The following is a 16,127-nucleotide window of genomic DNA, read 5'->3' as shown; positions in this document are numbered from 1 at the left end:
TAAGGAGGGTGGATGATTAGCGAGGGATAACCGGTTCGTCTAACCGTCACAACATATCGTGTGAACATATTACTGACCAGTTGATCATTTAATGTATAGTCTATATTCTACTGATAACTTAAACTATGTTCAAATTAATGTTACTGTAATAATTTGAGGAATGTTTAATTTGCATAGAAGGTGTTGTCTTTCTTAACGCTGTATTGCACCTTCGCGTAAAGTGGAAAATCGATTCCTGAGCAATCGATGCCAACTAATTCAGCACCTTCACTTTGGACAGCGCTCGTGTAACGTCGGATGTAAGAGGCAGCGTGTTAAGAAGCTTCCTTAGGGACACTTCGGGGGAACACACTTAGGAACATAAACAACTTTGGTAAGATATATCTTTTGAGATCTTCTTAGCGCGCTAAGAGTGAGCGTTATCGAGAAACCGGGCCCTGGTTGATTGACCTGCATCGTTTTCTGTTGCTTGTTTTGAAGACTGCGTGTGGACAGAGGCGTAGTTTAGAGAGACAAATCGTACCAGTGTACTCTGAGATCAAAATGCATGAACAGAACTGAGAGACAGATTGAAAAGAAAATCCTCACATGAAACTCAAGCTTTTGGCAGTAAGACTATCTAAACAGCACCTCATGAAATATCAATACAACATTTCAGGCGAGATTAAATTTTCTGATACTTTTTGAGATTCCATTATTATCCAAAGTATAAGACTATGAACAAACTGTAACAATCTGAAACCACATTGTTTCACAAATCAAATATGTCGAGGCAGTGAGATGTCAAGAGCACAATAATGTAAGCAGTAATGGAAACTATAGTATGTGAAGTGCACTTGTGTCTTACAGTACGAGGCCTTGTTCAGTCAAATACATTTCCTTGTCATAATGACTGTTTTGGCAAGGTATTCATGTAAACAGTCAGTTAAAGAGGATGTAAACAGATGGAATAAAAATAACTGACACAGTACATCAATGCAAAAGGCATTACGATGCAAATCATAAAACATAATTTGTTCACTGCTCTTGGTCACTATTGCAGTTTAAATAAACCTCTAAATACTGAAATCCTCAAGCACTCCCTGTTCTTCTGCTGCTAATGTGCTGCTTCGTTTCTTTATTGCTGGTTTCCTGCTTAACTGTCTTTTTGGAAGCAACGTTTATGTAACTGGAAATATACGTGGACTACTGTTTGAGTGAGTTTGATTAAATTTTCTCATTTACCATCGTCTCTTCAGTCGACCCTTCAAGAAAAATAAAATAATAAATAACGCTAAGGTGGTATTTCAGTGGCAGTCTCAGTCTTTTCACAGGACGCTCCATTAGCAGCAGCCTCAGTCTTACTAACGGATGAGTTTTTAATATGATTCTCCTGTAAGAAAACACAGAAGTAAGTGAAATTAACAGGATTGATGATTACACAAACACAAAAATAAAAATATTAGAATTGTGTTTTTAAGTAATTAAGGTATGTTTGGTATATTACCTGAGCTTGATTTGGCTCCGCCCCACTTCCTGTTTGAACAATAATGACAAACTCAGATACACAGAAAGATGACATACAATGAAAATACATATTTTCACATCTTGCACACACAATGGCTCTATTATTTAATCTTGTTTAATCAGCTGTGTGTAATACCTTTCTTTTGCTCAAGATACTTTACAACAGCAGCAGCTGCAGTCACGAGCAGAATAACTAGAGCTGCACATATTCCTGCTACAACAGCTAGAGACAGACCTGAACCTGTAATGATAAAGAGAGACAGTCGTATCAGTTTAACTTGATGTTTCTGTCTGATATGTACACCTTTCTGCTTTCTTCATCAGTTGTGTGAGGCAGATTTAATTGACAAATGGTGGTTTACTGTACAGGAACTAAAACAACATCAAAGCACTCAACAGGAAATATCAATGATTACAGGAAACTTTTTTTCCATTGTGCATTTAGTGGATTATGCAGGTTAATAAAATTTCTTGAAATGTTACTCAAAACAGTTGAAAGGCAGTTGATTTAATTTGCACTGAATGACACTCACCAGTGACAGTAAGACTGAAACTCCTGCTCCTCCTAATACTGAAGCTGCTGCTGCTGATGATGATGATCTGTAGTTTATATTCTCCAGAGTCTGTGTTTCTGGTGTTCATGATGGTCAAAGATCCAGTCTGATTAACCTTCAGTCTGTCTCTGAATCTCTCATTACCTTTATCACACTGAACATCTGTGCAGGTCTTACTGGGTTCTCCATTGATTTCAGCGATGAGGACGTCATTAAAAAGAAACGTGATCAAATAATTTGTGTTGTTCATGACACCAGGATCTAAAGTGACAGATTCTCCCTCCTTCACTGACTTTATTTCTTCTCGATCAGCGACAGGAGCATCTGAAACACAAACCAACAGATGATGGAGGAACATTTTGCTGAAAACAACAAACTACACAAGAGAGAGCAATGTAATAATTATGGTAAAAATAATTACACACAGAAGATCACTTTATAAGATTTTATTTATAAGGTTTTATTTAACTGACGAAAATAACTGCCTTTTTCAGTTTCGGTCAAATATTCTGCTGTAAACATGAATAACAGTTTTAAGCTGGCAGTGCTGACAAGTGACCATAAATAATATATCGAATATATTGATAATCCATGACTAGTTGCACATCAAGTGGTTCTTCCTCTGTACATTAAAAAAAATTACACCTAACTGTTGTTATATCTCACATAATTCATTCACATTTTTTGTTGCTAAGCTGTTAAGTGTCACCGCTATAATAAACACAATTGATTTTAAACGTATGTTGCCTGCTTTTAAATGTGAAATGACTCACCATGAACAGAAACACTGAAGATCTTTTCACTCCTGCGGCTGTTGATATCTAGTTTATATTCTCCAGAGTCTGTGTTTGTGATGTCTGTGATGGTCAGAGATCCAGTCACATTATCCAGCTTCAGTCTGTCTCTGAATCTCTCAGGACACTCAACATCTGCACAGATCTTACTCTGATCTCCACTGATCCAAGCGATACGATCAGTATAAAAATACCAATGTATTCTGTCTTGATTTGTTTTGATGCCAGTGTGTAGCGTGACTGAATCTCCCTCCATCACTGACACTTTCTCTGAATCAGCACCAGATAAACCTGAAGAAGAAACGAGCAAATAATTATAAATCATGTCTGGGACAAAATTATTCAACAGGAAAGTGCTGTGAAAATGTTTATCTACAGATCATAAAGATTGAGAGAAATATGTCTGGATTTATAATGTAACGCATGCAAACAAACAGCTGAAGAACATCACTGAATCACATCCACTCTTCAGATAAACAGACTCGACTTATAGACCACTGATGATATTCATTTAAAGAGATTGGAAAAGAACAATGTTATTTATAACTCTATTACGTCTCAATACCATTTCATTTATTAATTCAAAATAAGACAAAATACACTTTGTCTGTCCAAGTATTAAAGATATCAGCGTCTTTAATTTTGCATGGATTTAGCAGACCTCACCCGTTCATATCAACAATAAAGACTATTTCTGAGATATACTGAATTCGTTTTTAATGTTTTTTCAGATATATTTATGTATTACTATCAATCTGTGTGAAAGCACATTCAGATCTATTTTAGAGAGCCACGATCGAGGCTGTATCTATTTGTCTGAAACCCTGACAAAACCTTTGGTTGGGACTATTTTTCCCAAATCGAAATGTTTAACAAAGTTAAATAAAAGATTACTCGAAACTGTACAGACTATATACTTAGCATTCAAAGCTAAATAGTATTACTCTTCTTATTTCTCTAATGTTAGTCTCAAATATGAACCCATTCAATCCCACCGTAAAGAAGGTTTTCATTTATAAAGCACTAAAAATCTTTGACTGATGTTTTAATGCATTTCCTGCAAATATGGGAAAACAATAAACTTAAGCGTCTCAATTAAAACTGTGCAGTGACACACGATTAGTGCAAAATGTCACATGACAAGAGCAGTTTATTTCCTGTTTGCACCACGAGAAGATGAAGACTGCATCACAGCTCCAAAACAAAATTCTAGAAAGTATGTTAACAAAGATATGACAAACATCTTAAGGTCCACATTATCTTTAAGGTGTCTAGTAATAATATATGAATTCACATTTATTCAGTTTGGTTGAGTGTGGTTATTGAATGAGTTGATGTTCACAATAGTGACTGGTGGGATAACAGTGAGCTTAATATATATTACTGGGGTAATGTGATCGGGTGAGGATGTACAAGTCAAAATCCACGCAAGCTGAGTTTTGAATATAATTTAGTCTCTTAACAGAACTGCAATAATCGAGCTGTGATGTGATGAAGGCATGAATAAGCCTCTCAGCATCAGGCCTAGAAAGAAAGCAACTTTAGTAAATGTTTTTGAGGTGAGAATTAAAAGTCAACTGAACATCAAAAATCAAACCCATATCACAGATCTGAGCAGGATTTGGGTAGGGGAAAGTGGGGTGAGTTGTGCCAGTTTTTACTCAAAGTGACTTTAAAGTGAGGCCATGACAGTAATCTCTTTCACTTTAGAATGTACATATACTTCAGGATGTGGTGCATCCCTGAGAACAGTAACTTTGGATCTGAAATAAATTGTTTCAGAAATATAGCTTTTGGGAAAAAAGTGGTCTTGTGGCACAACTTGCCCCTGATGCGGGGTAAGTTGTGCCTTTTGGGAGAATACGTTAGGGTAAATAGTGCCAGTGATTTCTGAAGCGAAACAGAACATTTTAATGTAATGCTATATGAAAGCAAGACAAAAAAGGTTTATTCATATATTGTCATCCTATTAAACTGTTGGAATAAGACATATTTTGTTGTCAATGCCACTTGTCAATGCTTCAGGGGAATATAAACTGGGATGTGGGTAGTTTCTTGAGCACATCACCTTCAGGGATAACCCCTTCACTATTTTCTTTAAATGTGTGTGTGTGTGTGTGAGAGAGAGAGAGAGAGAGAGAGAGAGAGAGAGAGAGAGAGAGAGAAAGAGGGAATATGTATTTTTCTTGGCGAGCATGATTTCACCAAGTAAAACATGTTCCCGGATCAACATCCTTGTTGATCCAGGAACAACATTCCAATCAACCAATCAGAAGTGAGATATAACTTTTCAAGGTCATTCCAATTAACCAATCAGAAGATAGATATAACTTTTTTGCCGGTCTTCCGTTTATAAGTGCGTGGCATAATGGGTTTTGTCTAAAATTAAGAATGCCAAATAGTTTAAGTGCTAAAATGCAATAGTGCAATGTACAATTACAAATTAATAATGTGTTGAAAATAATCATAAGTGGAGGTGAGTAGTGCCACTGGCACAACTTAACCCAGGCCCTTTGGCACAAAACACCCCATACCCAAAATTAGAAAAACTAGCATGATCCAGCAGTTAAGAGCTAACATCATGCTAACTGTATAAACTCATTGTGTAGCCTGGTAAAGCACTAAAACATGTGTGAAATGTTTTCAAACTTTTCTAGAATTGTTCAGACGCTACAATCAAAAAACCTTGATAATAGAAATTTTACTTTTAAAGGGAAAAAAAAACAGTTTTTTGAGATAAAATGTGATTACCTCTCATGCCATGTGTCTCTCTTCTTTGGAGGATGAGTAAAATGGATGGCTTTTTAAAATTATGTGGTCACATGACCAATTTCTTCAATGGTTTTCCAGAAACAAGGGGTGGAACTACTTCCCCCCTGGCACAAATCACCCCACTCTCCCCTATTGTTAAAAATGACTGAACTTATTAACATTAGAGCAAATTAATAAAATGTCAGTTTTAGAACAATTTAGTTTCAGAAAGTTGTGTTTCACCCATGCATTAATTTCCAGCAAACAGGCAGAAAGAGTTAAAGAGGAAGAAGTGAAATCAGACTGAGTGCTAAAATAAATCTGGACATTAACAATGATAGATCAGGCCATACTTCTGAATAATGATGGAAATATACACACTTTATAACTGCAGAAACACATTATCCCACCGGTCACGATCATAAAACACTTTTTTTTTTGGAAACACTTAAAAATAAATGAAAATTAAATTAAATAATTGTTGATCATTTATGACACATCATCTGGATTTTTTTTTTTTTCATATCTGGAGGAAAAAAACGTGATCAAACGGGTTAAGGGAGATTTTTATTAGCGACGCCACTAGAAAAAGCTGTTTGTCTCCACATCGAGAAATGGCGAATAAAAGAACTGATAATAACTGATAATAAAAGAACTGATTTTTATAATTAAAAATCGCTTACCTTGCAAAAGCAAAACACAGGTGAGAAAAACACCAAACATAATGTCCCACCACGGTTTCGAAAAGAAGTCTGCACTGAAAGGAAACAATAATGTACTTTTCTCTTCCAAGTGGAAGTGGAAGTGAACTCCCATTTGCAGAAACCGTGGAAAACATCAAAAGAAAACAGCTTGTGTCATTTTTGCTAGCGATGTGATGTTCGACGCCTAGCCATCGACAAAAAAACAAAAGGAAACTTGCGCCGTTTTTGGTCCGCCTTCGCCTTGCATAATTGAAAAGTGGCTGCGTCCGAAATCGCATACTTCCCTAGTATGGAAAAAGCAGTAGTCGTCACGTGTTAGCTGGGTAAAGGGGTGCGTTCGACTTGAAGCAGGGCTACAGACGGCGATCAGCGAGAGCATCCGCTTGCATTCAGGGCGGAGTTGAAAAAAAGACATGTCAAGCCGGACACGTTCAGCTCCCGTTGGTGGTGTTAGGTGTTTGCATACTGTATCACAGATTAAGTAAATAAAATGTTTATTCCTCACATACACAATTATATAGAGCATATAACTATCAGTGAAATGTGAGTCAGGTCCGCTCCATGGACTGTGCCATTATTAAAGAAAACAACACAGATGAAAATATACATAAATATAGCTATGTAAGAATTAAATAAAAGTAAACAATAAAAATATAAGAATAAAATATAAAACATATATGTATATTGTAGAATTAAATATAGAATGGAAAATAATGTGCATGAAAGTAAACTCTTAAATATTAAGATACCCCAAGTATAGGTCTCTGCAGGAAAGTAAGGGGATTTACCAGATCAGGTTGTTTTTACACCATGATACCTGCTTGGTTGATGTCATAGTGACGTTAGGTTTAGGGGTGGGGTTGGGTAAGGGGGATCATTTAGACTGCATGATTTAGAAACACCCAGCAGTTTGAAAACACCCACATGGTGATAAACGCCCACTTTTGCTCTGCAGAGACCTAAGTAGATACCCAGGGATGTACAAGAGGCAAATGTGCAAACAGGGTGACACTGTCAGTGTGTCAATGTGAGGTAGTGAATGAATATCTTACTAATAAAGTGAATATTAAGTAGAAGACATTAAGATGTTAAGAGGCTGTTTTTGAGTTTAGGAGCCTGATGGCTTGGGGGAAGAAACTCCTCCTAAGTCTTTCGGTTTTTGCCATCAGCCTACAGAAACACTTACCGGATGGCAGCAAAGTGAGAAGATGGTTACTGGGGTGGGTGGAGCTCTGGTTTTGCAGCGTTTGAGGTATATGTCCTGTAGAGAGGGGAGAGCAGAAACGAAGATGTGCTCAGCTAAACACACTACTCTCTGCAGGGCTTTTCAGTCTTGACTGGAGCTGTTCCCATACCACACTGAGATACACTGAGTTAATACACTATTGTCAATACACTATTAAAAGAAGTAATAATATTGTTGGTATATGTAAACATCTCTAAGTCGTAACTTATTAACTTAATTTAATTTATATAATTAAATCAGAAAAAAAAATATTAAATAGTTTAAATATCAAATATTAAACTGGAACTATGCTTCCACTATTCGAGATTGCAGATTGATTTAAGAATAAACCGCCAATTTATCTTATATATTTTTGCTGCTACAGAAAAACAGCAGTTGTGCCAAGCGGTGCCAGCCTGAGTTATTTTCTGTTTATTGCCAGTTCATTCAATAAAGAGTGTTAACAATCTAGCTTCTGAGTACTAAGTTATTAACCCAATAATGAGCTTGGTCGGTACATTTTTTTGCACTGGGCCACGCAAACATATGTGTTTGGTTGTGTGGGCCGCAAGTTGAAAAATATGGACTAACACAACCGTTGGGTTAATTTTGTACATAAAATATTTAACCCAAAATTTGGGTTGTTCCAAATTTGACCCACATTTGATGGTTTTATTCTCAACTCCAGGTTAACAGAATCCAGGGATATCTTGCTTCACATTTCACACTGTTCATCATTATACAAGTTCAGCGAGTTACAGATGCTCAAACAAAAACTGCGTAACAGACCGCCAGATTGTGTGGCTTTAGCAGCTGTGGAGCCAGAGGCCTGTTCTGCCTTTTATGAGGTGATAGTTGTATTTCGGGTGAAGGGTCCATAGACACTTTGGTTATGGTGGCATTAATATTAGGTCCCACTTTATATTAGGTGGCCTTAACTACTATGTACTTACATAAAAAAATAAGTACAATGTAGTTATTGTGTTCATATTGTATTGTAAAACACTTTTGCTGCTATTGAGGTGGGATGGGGTAAGGTTAGGGAGAGGGTTGGAGGTATGGGTAAGTTTAAGGGTGGGTTAAGGTGTAAAGTATGGGTCAACAGTGTAATTATAAATGTAATTACAGAAATTAAATACAGATGTAATTACATGTTGTTGTTTTTTTAAATATAAGTACAATGTAAAAACATGTATGTACACAATAAGTACATTGTACTAAATTATTAATTAAAATGTAAGTACATAGTAGTTAAGGCCACTTAATATAAAGTGGGTCCATATATTATTTATTAAATATAACAAATAGCTGTGTGTCTGATTGGCCCAAATACTACATGTTTAAAGTTAACTTAATAAAGATAACATATTTCCCTTTATGTGCACACAAATACATTACACCAAAAAATATGGATTCCCTCCACATTTGCTGTAAAATACTTGAACAGCTGTATGAGAGATGTTGTTAGCAAACTTTTACAAGTAAATGATTTTGTAAAATTTCCACCCACTGTGCAAAAAAAAAAAAAAATTATAAAAAAAAAAAAACCCATAGCGGCCTTTAACCCTTTCATTTAGCAGATTTTTTACCACATCTTTTGGTTTTAGTAGGTTCCCAGTGCAGTGGATGAATTATAGATCAGGTTTGGCCATACGTGAAATGGGCTGTATGACATGTTAAATGCACTGATGTTTATTACATAGGATAGTGTTTCTCAACCCTGCTCCTGGGTGCCCCCATCTCTGCACAATTTGTGTCTCCATAATCAAACATACCTGACTTGACTCATGAGCTCATTAGAAGAAGCTCCAGAAGCTGAAATGGATGTGTTACAAAATGTGTTGTGTTGTGGATGCCCAGAACTAGGGTTGAGAAGCTCTGACACAGGAGATTCAAAGGTGTAAAAATAAATTGATTTTCAAGGGGGTGGTGGGTCTAAGTGTCTATGTGCCATAATCACTACACTGGAGTGAATGCACATGTATCAGGAAGTTGGAGTAGCTCTATGGCAGAGGTGGCCAACACTGTTCCTGGAGATACTTCCTGCAGAGTTTAGCTCCAACCCTGATCGAACAGGTTGTACCAGTGGGCCCTGTTTGAAATTGTTTAATTTGTATGTCCATTCTGTTTATTTTATTTGTGCGATTTACACAGTGTTTAAGTTTTCAAGTTTGGGCATCAGTGCCTTGCTCAAGGGCACCTCAGTCGTGGTATTGCCGGTCCGAGAGTCGAACCCATATCCCTAGCGTTAGGAGTCAAACTTTCTAAGCACTAGTCCTAGGTTAATAATAAAGAGTTAACTGATTTTAGTTTTATATAATTTTGATTCACTCTGTATTATATTTCCTACATTTGAATATTATCACATGTTCAGCTGATTACATTACCCTACAATCAGCATGAATGTGGTCGTGTGTTCAAACTGTAATCTTGTTCAAATCACCTCTTCTTTTCCTACAACTTCCAAAATTAACTACTTTTATAATAAAGTCTTCCTGTGCTAGATCCCATTTCTTCTGCCACTCATTTTGAATATTTAATGTAATAATTGATTTAATTTCTCCTCTTCCTAATGGAACCTCAATCTCAATATTGTTGCCTTTTTTGCCAACTGATTTCAGAGAACAGAACATTATCTGGCATTTAATTTCCTGTGATCTCTGTGTGAGCCAGTATCCAACACAATTTGACATCTATTTTCATTTCATTCTTTTTCCACCAGGGGGATGCCATCCCCCTCAATTCTAGCCCTGGGTTCACTTTTATTTCCTGCTATAGGCAGCAAATGAGCATCTGTGACACATCAGTGGTTCTCTTAAATCACTCTTTGATATTTCAGACCATGTGAACTTCACTCATGTAAACTAGATGAAGATGTTTGTTGAATGGAAAGTCAAGGCTGAAAGCTTGGCACAAACTTAAAGTTCATATTCCAGGTTAGAGACCCCAGTGAGTCCATGTATAGAAAAATAATGTAGATTTTCTTTAAAGTACACTATTAAGGCTTCTAGAGATGTTTGTGTGAGAGAATTTTACTTCCACATCTGAAAACCGGCAAAACTGGAACTGACGTAATGAAAGGGAGAGCGGTCCATAGTGTGATGTGTGCTGCTTCTTAACACTTGGTGGTTTCTGGATTTCAAGTATCTTGTGGATTCAGAAAACAGAACATTATCAGAAAGTGTAGAAATTTGTGCTCTTTCAAGTCTGAGTTCAAAACGTGGGGGTAACCGTTAACTTCTTTTATTTTATTTTTTATTTTGGCAGATGCAAAGCTAAGCAAAGGCACATAGTTCTCTTTCATAAAAGTAAAGACAGACTCTTTATTATACACATTATTTAAAATTTGAACAGCTCAATATAAACACTGAAACATTTGTGTCCTTCATGTCCAGTTCTTAACAATGTAACAGGCTTTTATGAGGAGTTTGGCAAATGACAGTATTTTATATCTGATATAAGAACTGAAGTCCATAAATCCTATCGAGAGTGTTAACATTTACATGGAGCATAAAATAATAGACAAATTCACAAGAGGACAGGAGTTCTTAAAGGAACAGGCAAATCATCTCTATCACACAGTGATATTATGTTTTATAAACACATAACAATCACACAAGCCATTCATGAATGGAACTGAGAGAGACAGATGGGAAAACAAAATCCTCACATGAAGGAGACTAAGAGAGTAAGACTAAGATCTAAGCAGCACATTAAGAAATCTCAATACACCGTTTCAGGCAAGATTAAAATTTGTGATCCTTTTTAGCATTTTTCAAACATGTATATTTCACAGGCTAATCTGCCTCATGAGTGATGTTTTTAGCATGATAAGGGATCAGATTAAACCCAGGTTAGCATTTTCATTTGCATATTTAAAGGTGTCAGTGTCATTGATTGGATGAACACACCATGTGATTCGTACACTTAATGGATCTAACATTGCACATCATCAAGTTTTTCTTAGAGGATTTATTTCCCCCCTCTCAAACACAGTAACGACTGTTAATACAGTACACTGTGATTCCATAATTATCCAAAGCATGAGAACATGAAGTTACGTGATTGCTTACCAACTGTAACAATCTAAAATCACATTGTTTCACACATCAAATATGTAGAAGCAGTGAGATGTCAAGAGCACAATAATGTAACCAGTAATGGCAACTATAGTATGTGAAGTGCACTTGAGTCTTTCAGTACGAGGCCTTGTCTGATTATATGCAAAGAGTCAAATACATTTCCTTGTCATAATAGCCATCTTGGCGAGGTATTGATGTAAAAAGTCACGTTAAAGGGGATAACTGACATGTTAAGGACATCAGTGCAAATAGCATTATGGTGCAAATCACAAGAAACAAATCATTCACTGCTCTTGGTCACAATAGCTGAATACTGAAATCCTCAAGCACTCCCTGTTCTTCTGCTGCTAATGTGCTGCTTTGTTTTTTTACTTTATTGCTGGTTTCCTGCTTAACTGCCTTTTAAGAAGCAGTGTTTATGTAAAGCAGTGTTTATGTAACTGAAAATATACGTGGACTATATATTTGTTTGAGTGAGTTTGATTCTTATTTCCTCATTTCCCATCATCTCTCCACTGGACCATTCAATGGAAGTATATAAAAAAAATGATGTTACACTGGTTTTTCAGTGGCAGTCTCAGTCCGTTTATAGGATGAGCCAATAGTAGCAGTTTCAGTCTGTTTAACGGTTGAGTATCTCATAGTATTCGTCTGGAAAAAATAATAATAAATAATAGAAGTTAAGAGATGGAATGAACAGGACTGATGATTTAGTTACACACACAAAACATATTTAAAGATTAGAACTGTGTTATTGAGGAGTTTAGGTTTATATTACCTGATCATTATTTGGCTCCGCCCCCCTTCCTGTTTGAACAATAATGACAAACTCATTTACATATGAAGACAACTTTTGGTGAATTAGAATCAAAATACATATTTTCACATCTTGCACACACAATGGCTCTATTATTTAATCTTGTTCAATGATCTGTATGTATTACTCACCTTTCTTTTGCTCAAGATACATTACACCAGCAGCTGCAGCCACGAGCAGAATAACTACAGCAGCACATATTCCTGCTACAACAGACATAGACAGACCTGAACCTGTAATGATAAAGAGAGACAGTCGTATCAGTTTAACTTGATGTTTCTGTCTGATATTTACACCTTTCTGCTTTCTTCATCAGTTGTGTGAGGCAGATTTAATTGACAAATGGTGGTTTCTGAGTTACAGGATTTAAAACAACATCAGTGCACTCAACAGGAAATATTAATGATTACAGGAAACTTTCTGCATTTAATACATTGTGCATTTTTTCCATTTTCTCACATGTTTTTTGAAAAACACCGGCAGTTCTTAAAGCTGAAAAATTCCAAAGGATACAATATAATTTACATGTAGCACATCAGTTCTCTCTCTCTCTCTCTCTCTCTCTCTCTCTCTGCGTGTGTGAGACAAAGCGATATCGAATTGTGCACCTTCACACTAGAGTTTACGGTACGTCAAATACAGGTGCGTTGCACATTCATTCAGATGAACTGTAAAACAGCACAGAACACTTGGCGAAGAGTGAAACTGTGAAGTGCTCAGTCAGAGTTTGTTCGGCGAGTGAAAATATATCTGAGCTAAACTTATACTTAGCCTGAAACTGAACACTGGCGAGAACAATCTGAGAATTTATTAGCCATTGACTAATATTAGACATCATTTAGTCGCCCAGAGTGAAGATTTAGTCACATATGCGAGTGATTTACTTGCAATGTAGAGGGTTGTAATAAAATCTATTGAAATGTTACTCAAAACAGTTCTCAATGAAATATTTAATTTGATTTAATTTGCACTGAATGACACTCACCAGTGACAGTAACACTGAAACTCCTGCTCCTCCTAATACTGAAGCTGCTGCTGCTGATGATGATCTGTAGTTTATATTCTCCAGAGTCTGTGGTTCTGGTGTTTGTGATGGTCAGAGATCCAGTCTGATGATCCAGCTTCAGTCTGTCTCTGAATCTCTCATCAGAGTCCTCACACTGAACATCTGTGCAGGTCTTACTCTGATCTTCACTGATTTCAGCGATGAGGATGTCATTAAAAAGAAACGTGATCAAAACATTTGTGTTGTTCATGACACCAGGATCTAAAGTGACAGATTCTCCCTCCTTCACTGACTTCATTTCTTCTCGATCAGCGACAGGAGCATCTGAAACACAAACCAACAGATGATGGAGGAACATTTTGCTGAAAACAACAAACTACACAAGAGAGAGTGCAGTAATAATTATGGTAAAAATAAGTACGGTAAACTTATTACACACAGAAGATCACTTTATATTATGAAAAGAGTTTTATTTCATTGAAGAAAAGAACCGCCTTTTTCAGTTTCGGTCAAATACTGTGCTGTAAACATGAATAACAGTTTTAAGTTGCCAGTGTTGACAAGTGACCACTGATGATCCATGACTAGTTGCACATCAAGTGGTTCTTTTCCTCTACATTGTACATTAAAACTGTGCAATACACACCTAACTGTTGATATATCTCACATAAATCATTCACAGTTTTTGTTGCTAAACTGTTAAGTGTCACCGCTATAATAAACACAATTGATTTGAAACGTATGTTGCCTGCTTTTAAATGTGAAATGACTCACCATGAACAGAAACACTGAAGGTCTTTTCACTCCTGCGGCTGATGATATCTAGTTTATATTCTCCAGAGTCTGTGTTTGTGATGTCTGTGATGGTCAGAGATCCAGTCACATTATCCAGCTTCAGTCTGTCTCTGAATCTCTCAGGACACTCAGTATCTTCACAGATCTTACTCTGATCTCCACTGATCCGAGCGATGCGAATGCCATTAAAAAACCAATTCATTCTGTCTTGATTTGTTTTGATGCCAGTGTGTAGCGTGACTGAATCTCTCTCCATCACTGACACTTTCTCTGAATCAACACCAGATAAACCTGAAGAAGAAACGAGCAAATGATTATAAATCATGTCTGAGACAAAATTATACAACAGGAAAGTGCTGTGAAAATGTTTATCTACAGATGATAAAGATTGAGAGAAATATGTCTGGATTTATAATGTAACGCATGCAAACAAACAGCAGAAGAACATCATTGAATCACATCCACTCTTCAGATAAACAGACTTGACTTGCAGATGTTCATAGACCACTGATGATATTCATTTAAAGTTATTTATAACTCAATTACAACTACCATTTCATTTATTAATTCAAAATAATGTGTTTGTCTTCAAACGTAGTTTGTCTGTCCAAGTATTAAAGATATCAGCGTCTTATATTTTACACGAATTTAGCAGACCTCACCCATTCATATCAATAATAAAAACTATTTCTGAGATATACTGAATTATATTTTAATGTTCTTTCAGATATATTTATGTATTACTACAAATCTGTGTGAAAGAACATTCAGATCCAGCCGAGGCTGTTTTTATGTCTGTGAAACCCTGTCAAAACCTATGTGTGGGACTATTTTTCTTAAATCAAAATTGGTAATGAAGTTAAATAAAAGATTACTTGAAACTGTACAGACTATATACTTAGCATTCAAAGCATATGTTTTAGCGCATTTCTTGCAAATATGGGTAAAACAATAACCTTATAAGGGTCTCAATTAAATATGTGCAGTTTCACATGATTAGTGCAAAATGGGCTCACAACAAGAGCAGTTTATTTCCTGTTTACATTATGAGAAGATGAAGACTGCATCACAGCTCAGCATCAGTATGTTAACAAAGATATGACAAATATCTTAAGGTCTACATTATCTTAAAGGTGTCTAGTATTATATCACAAATAGTGACCGGTGGGATAACCTAGTTTTACAAGGCGACGCCACAAGAAAAGGCTGTTTGTCGCCGCCACACACAGAAATGGCGAATACAACACCAATGCGTCAAAATTCAAACATATCTCACCTTGCAGCAGCAAAACACACGTGAGAAAAACACCAAACATAATTTCCCACCACATTTTGGAAAATAAGTGTAGATTGCGCGGAAACAGACATTAACTTTTCTGTTCCTAGACAGAAGTGAAAGTGAACTCCCATTTGCAAAAACCGTGAAAAACATCAAAACAAAAACACTTATGTAGCGATGTGATGTTCGACGCCGAGCCACCGAGACGTGTGTAACAAAAAAAAAAAACAACGATAAAAAGGAAACTTGCGCTGTTTTTTCCTTCGCCTCGCCCTACTGAAAACTAAAGTCCGCCATTGCAGTCTGATGAACGTGTTCTTCTTTGTTGTCGTTTGTCGGGTTTAATGCATTACCGCCACCTTCTGGACTGGAGATTGGGTATTAAAATGACATCCAAGGAGAGAAGGAGAGAGAAGAAGAAAAAAAAAACCCTAAGAAACGTCCTTCATTTTAAATTCGTTCACTTAACCCAGTGTTTTTCAAAGCCAAAATTAATAAATTGTGTATTCTCACAGATGTTTTCACTAATAAATGCTCAAGTGTCATGCTTTGTTCATCCATCTGTGCCTTTAATTCTGCCCTATCTTCTTTATATATTTTGCAGTCTAGCAGTA

General features: G+C 36.4%; 1 protein-coding gene across 1 annotated transcript; it reads right to left on the bottom strand.

Annotated features, from left to right (window-relative positions):
* Positions 1–349: 349 nt before the first annotated feature.
* Positions 350–15,565, bottom strand: LOC113080627 (uncharacterized). Its single transcript, XM_026252789.1, has 7 exons — positions 15,511–15,565; positions 14,214–14,525; positions 2,834–3,145; positions 2,040–2,384; positions 1,643–1,747; positions 1,487–1,515; positions 350–1,372 (listed from the first exon to the last, which is right to left on the bottom strand). The coding sequence occupies exons 1-7, from the start codon at positions 15,563–15,565 to the stop codon at positions 1,274–1,276; spliced, it is 1,257 nt and encodes a 418-aa protein (XP_026108574.1). The 3' UTR covers positions 350–1,273.
* Between the last annotated feature and the right edge of the window lie 562 nt (positions 15,566–16,127).

Source organism: Carassius auratus, unplaced genomic scaffold, assembly GCF_003368295.1.
Source record: "Carassius auratus strain Wakin unplaced genomic scaffold, ASM336829v1 scaf_tig00031891, whole genome shotgun sequence".
Taxonomy (NCBI): Eukaryota; Metazoa; Chordata; class Actinopteri; order Cypriniformes; family Cyprinidae; genus Carassius; species Carassius auratus.
Note: the sequence above shows the minus strand (reverse complement) of the source record. Positions and strands in the feature narration are given on the sequence as shown.

Coding starts and splice junctions, on each gene's coding strand:
- LOC113080627 (XM_026252789.1), bottom strand. CDS start 15,565: ATGTGGTGGGAAATTATGTTTGGTGTTTTTCTCACGTGTGTTTTGCTG. Junction 14,526..15,510: donor GTGTGTTTTGCTGCTGCAAG/GTGAGATATGTT, acceptor TTTCTTCTTCAG/GTTTATCTGGTGTTGATTCA. Junction 3,146..14,213: donor CTTCAGTGTTTCTGTTCATG/GTGAGTCATTTC, acceptor TTTCTTCTTCAG/GTTTATCTGGTGCTGATTCA.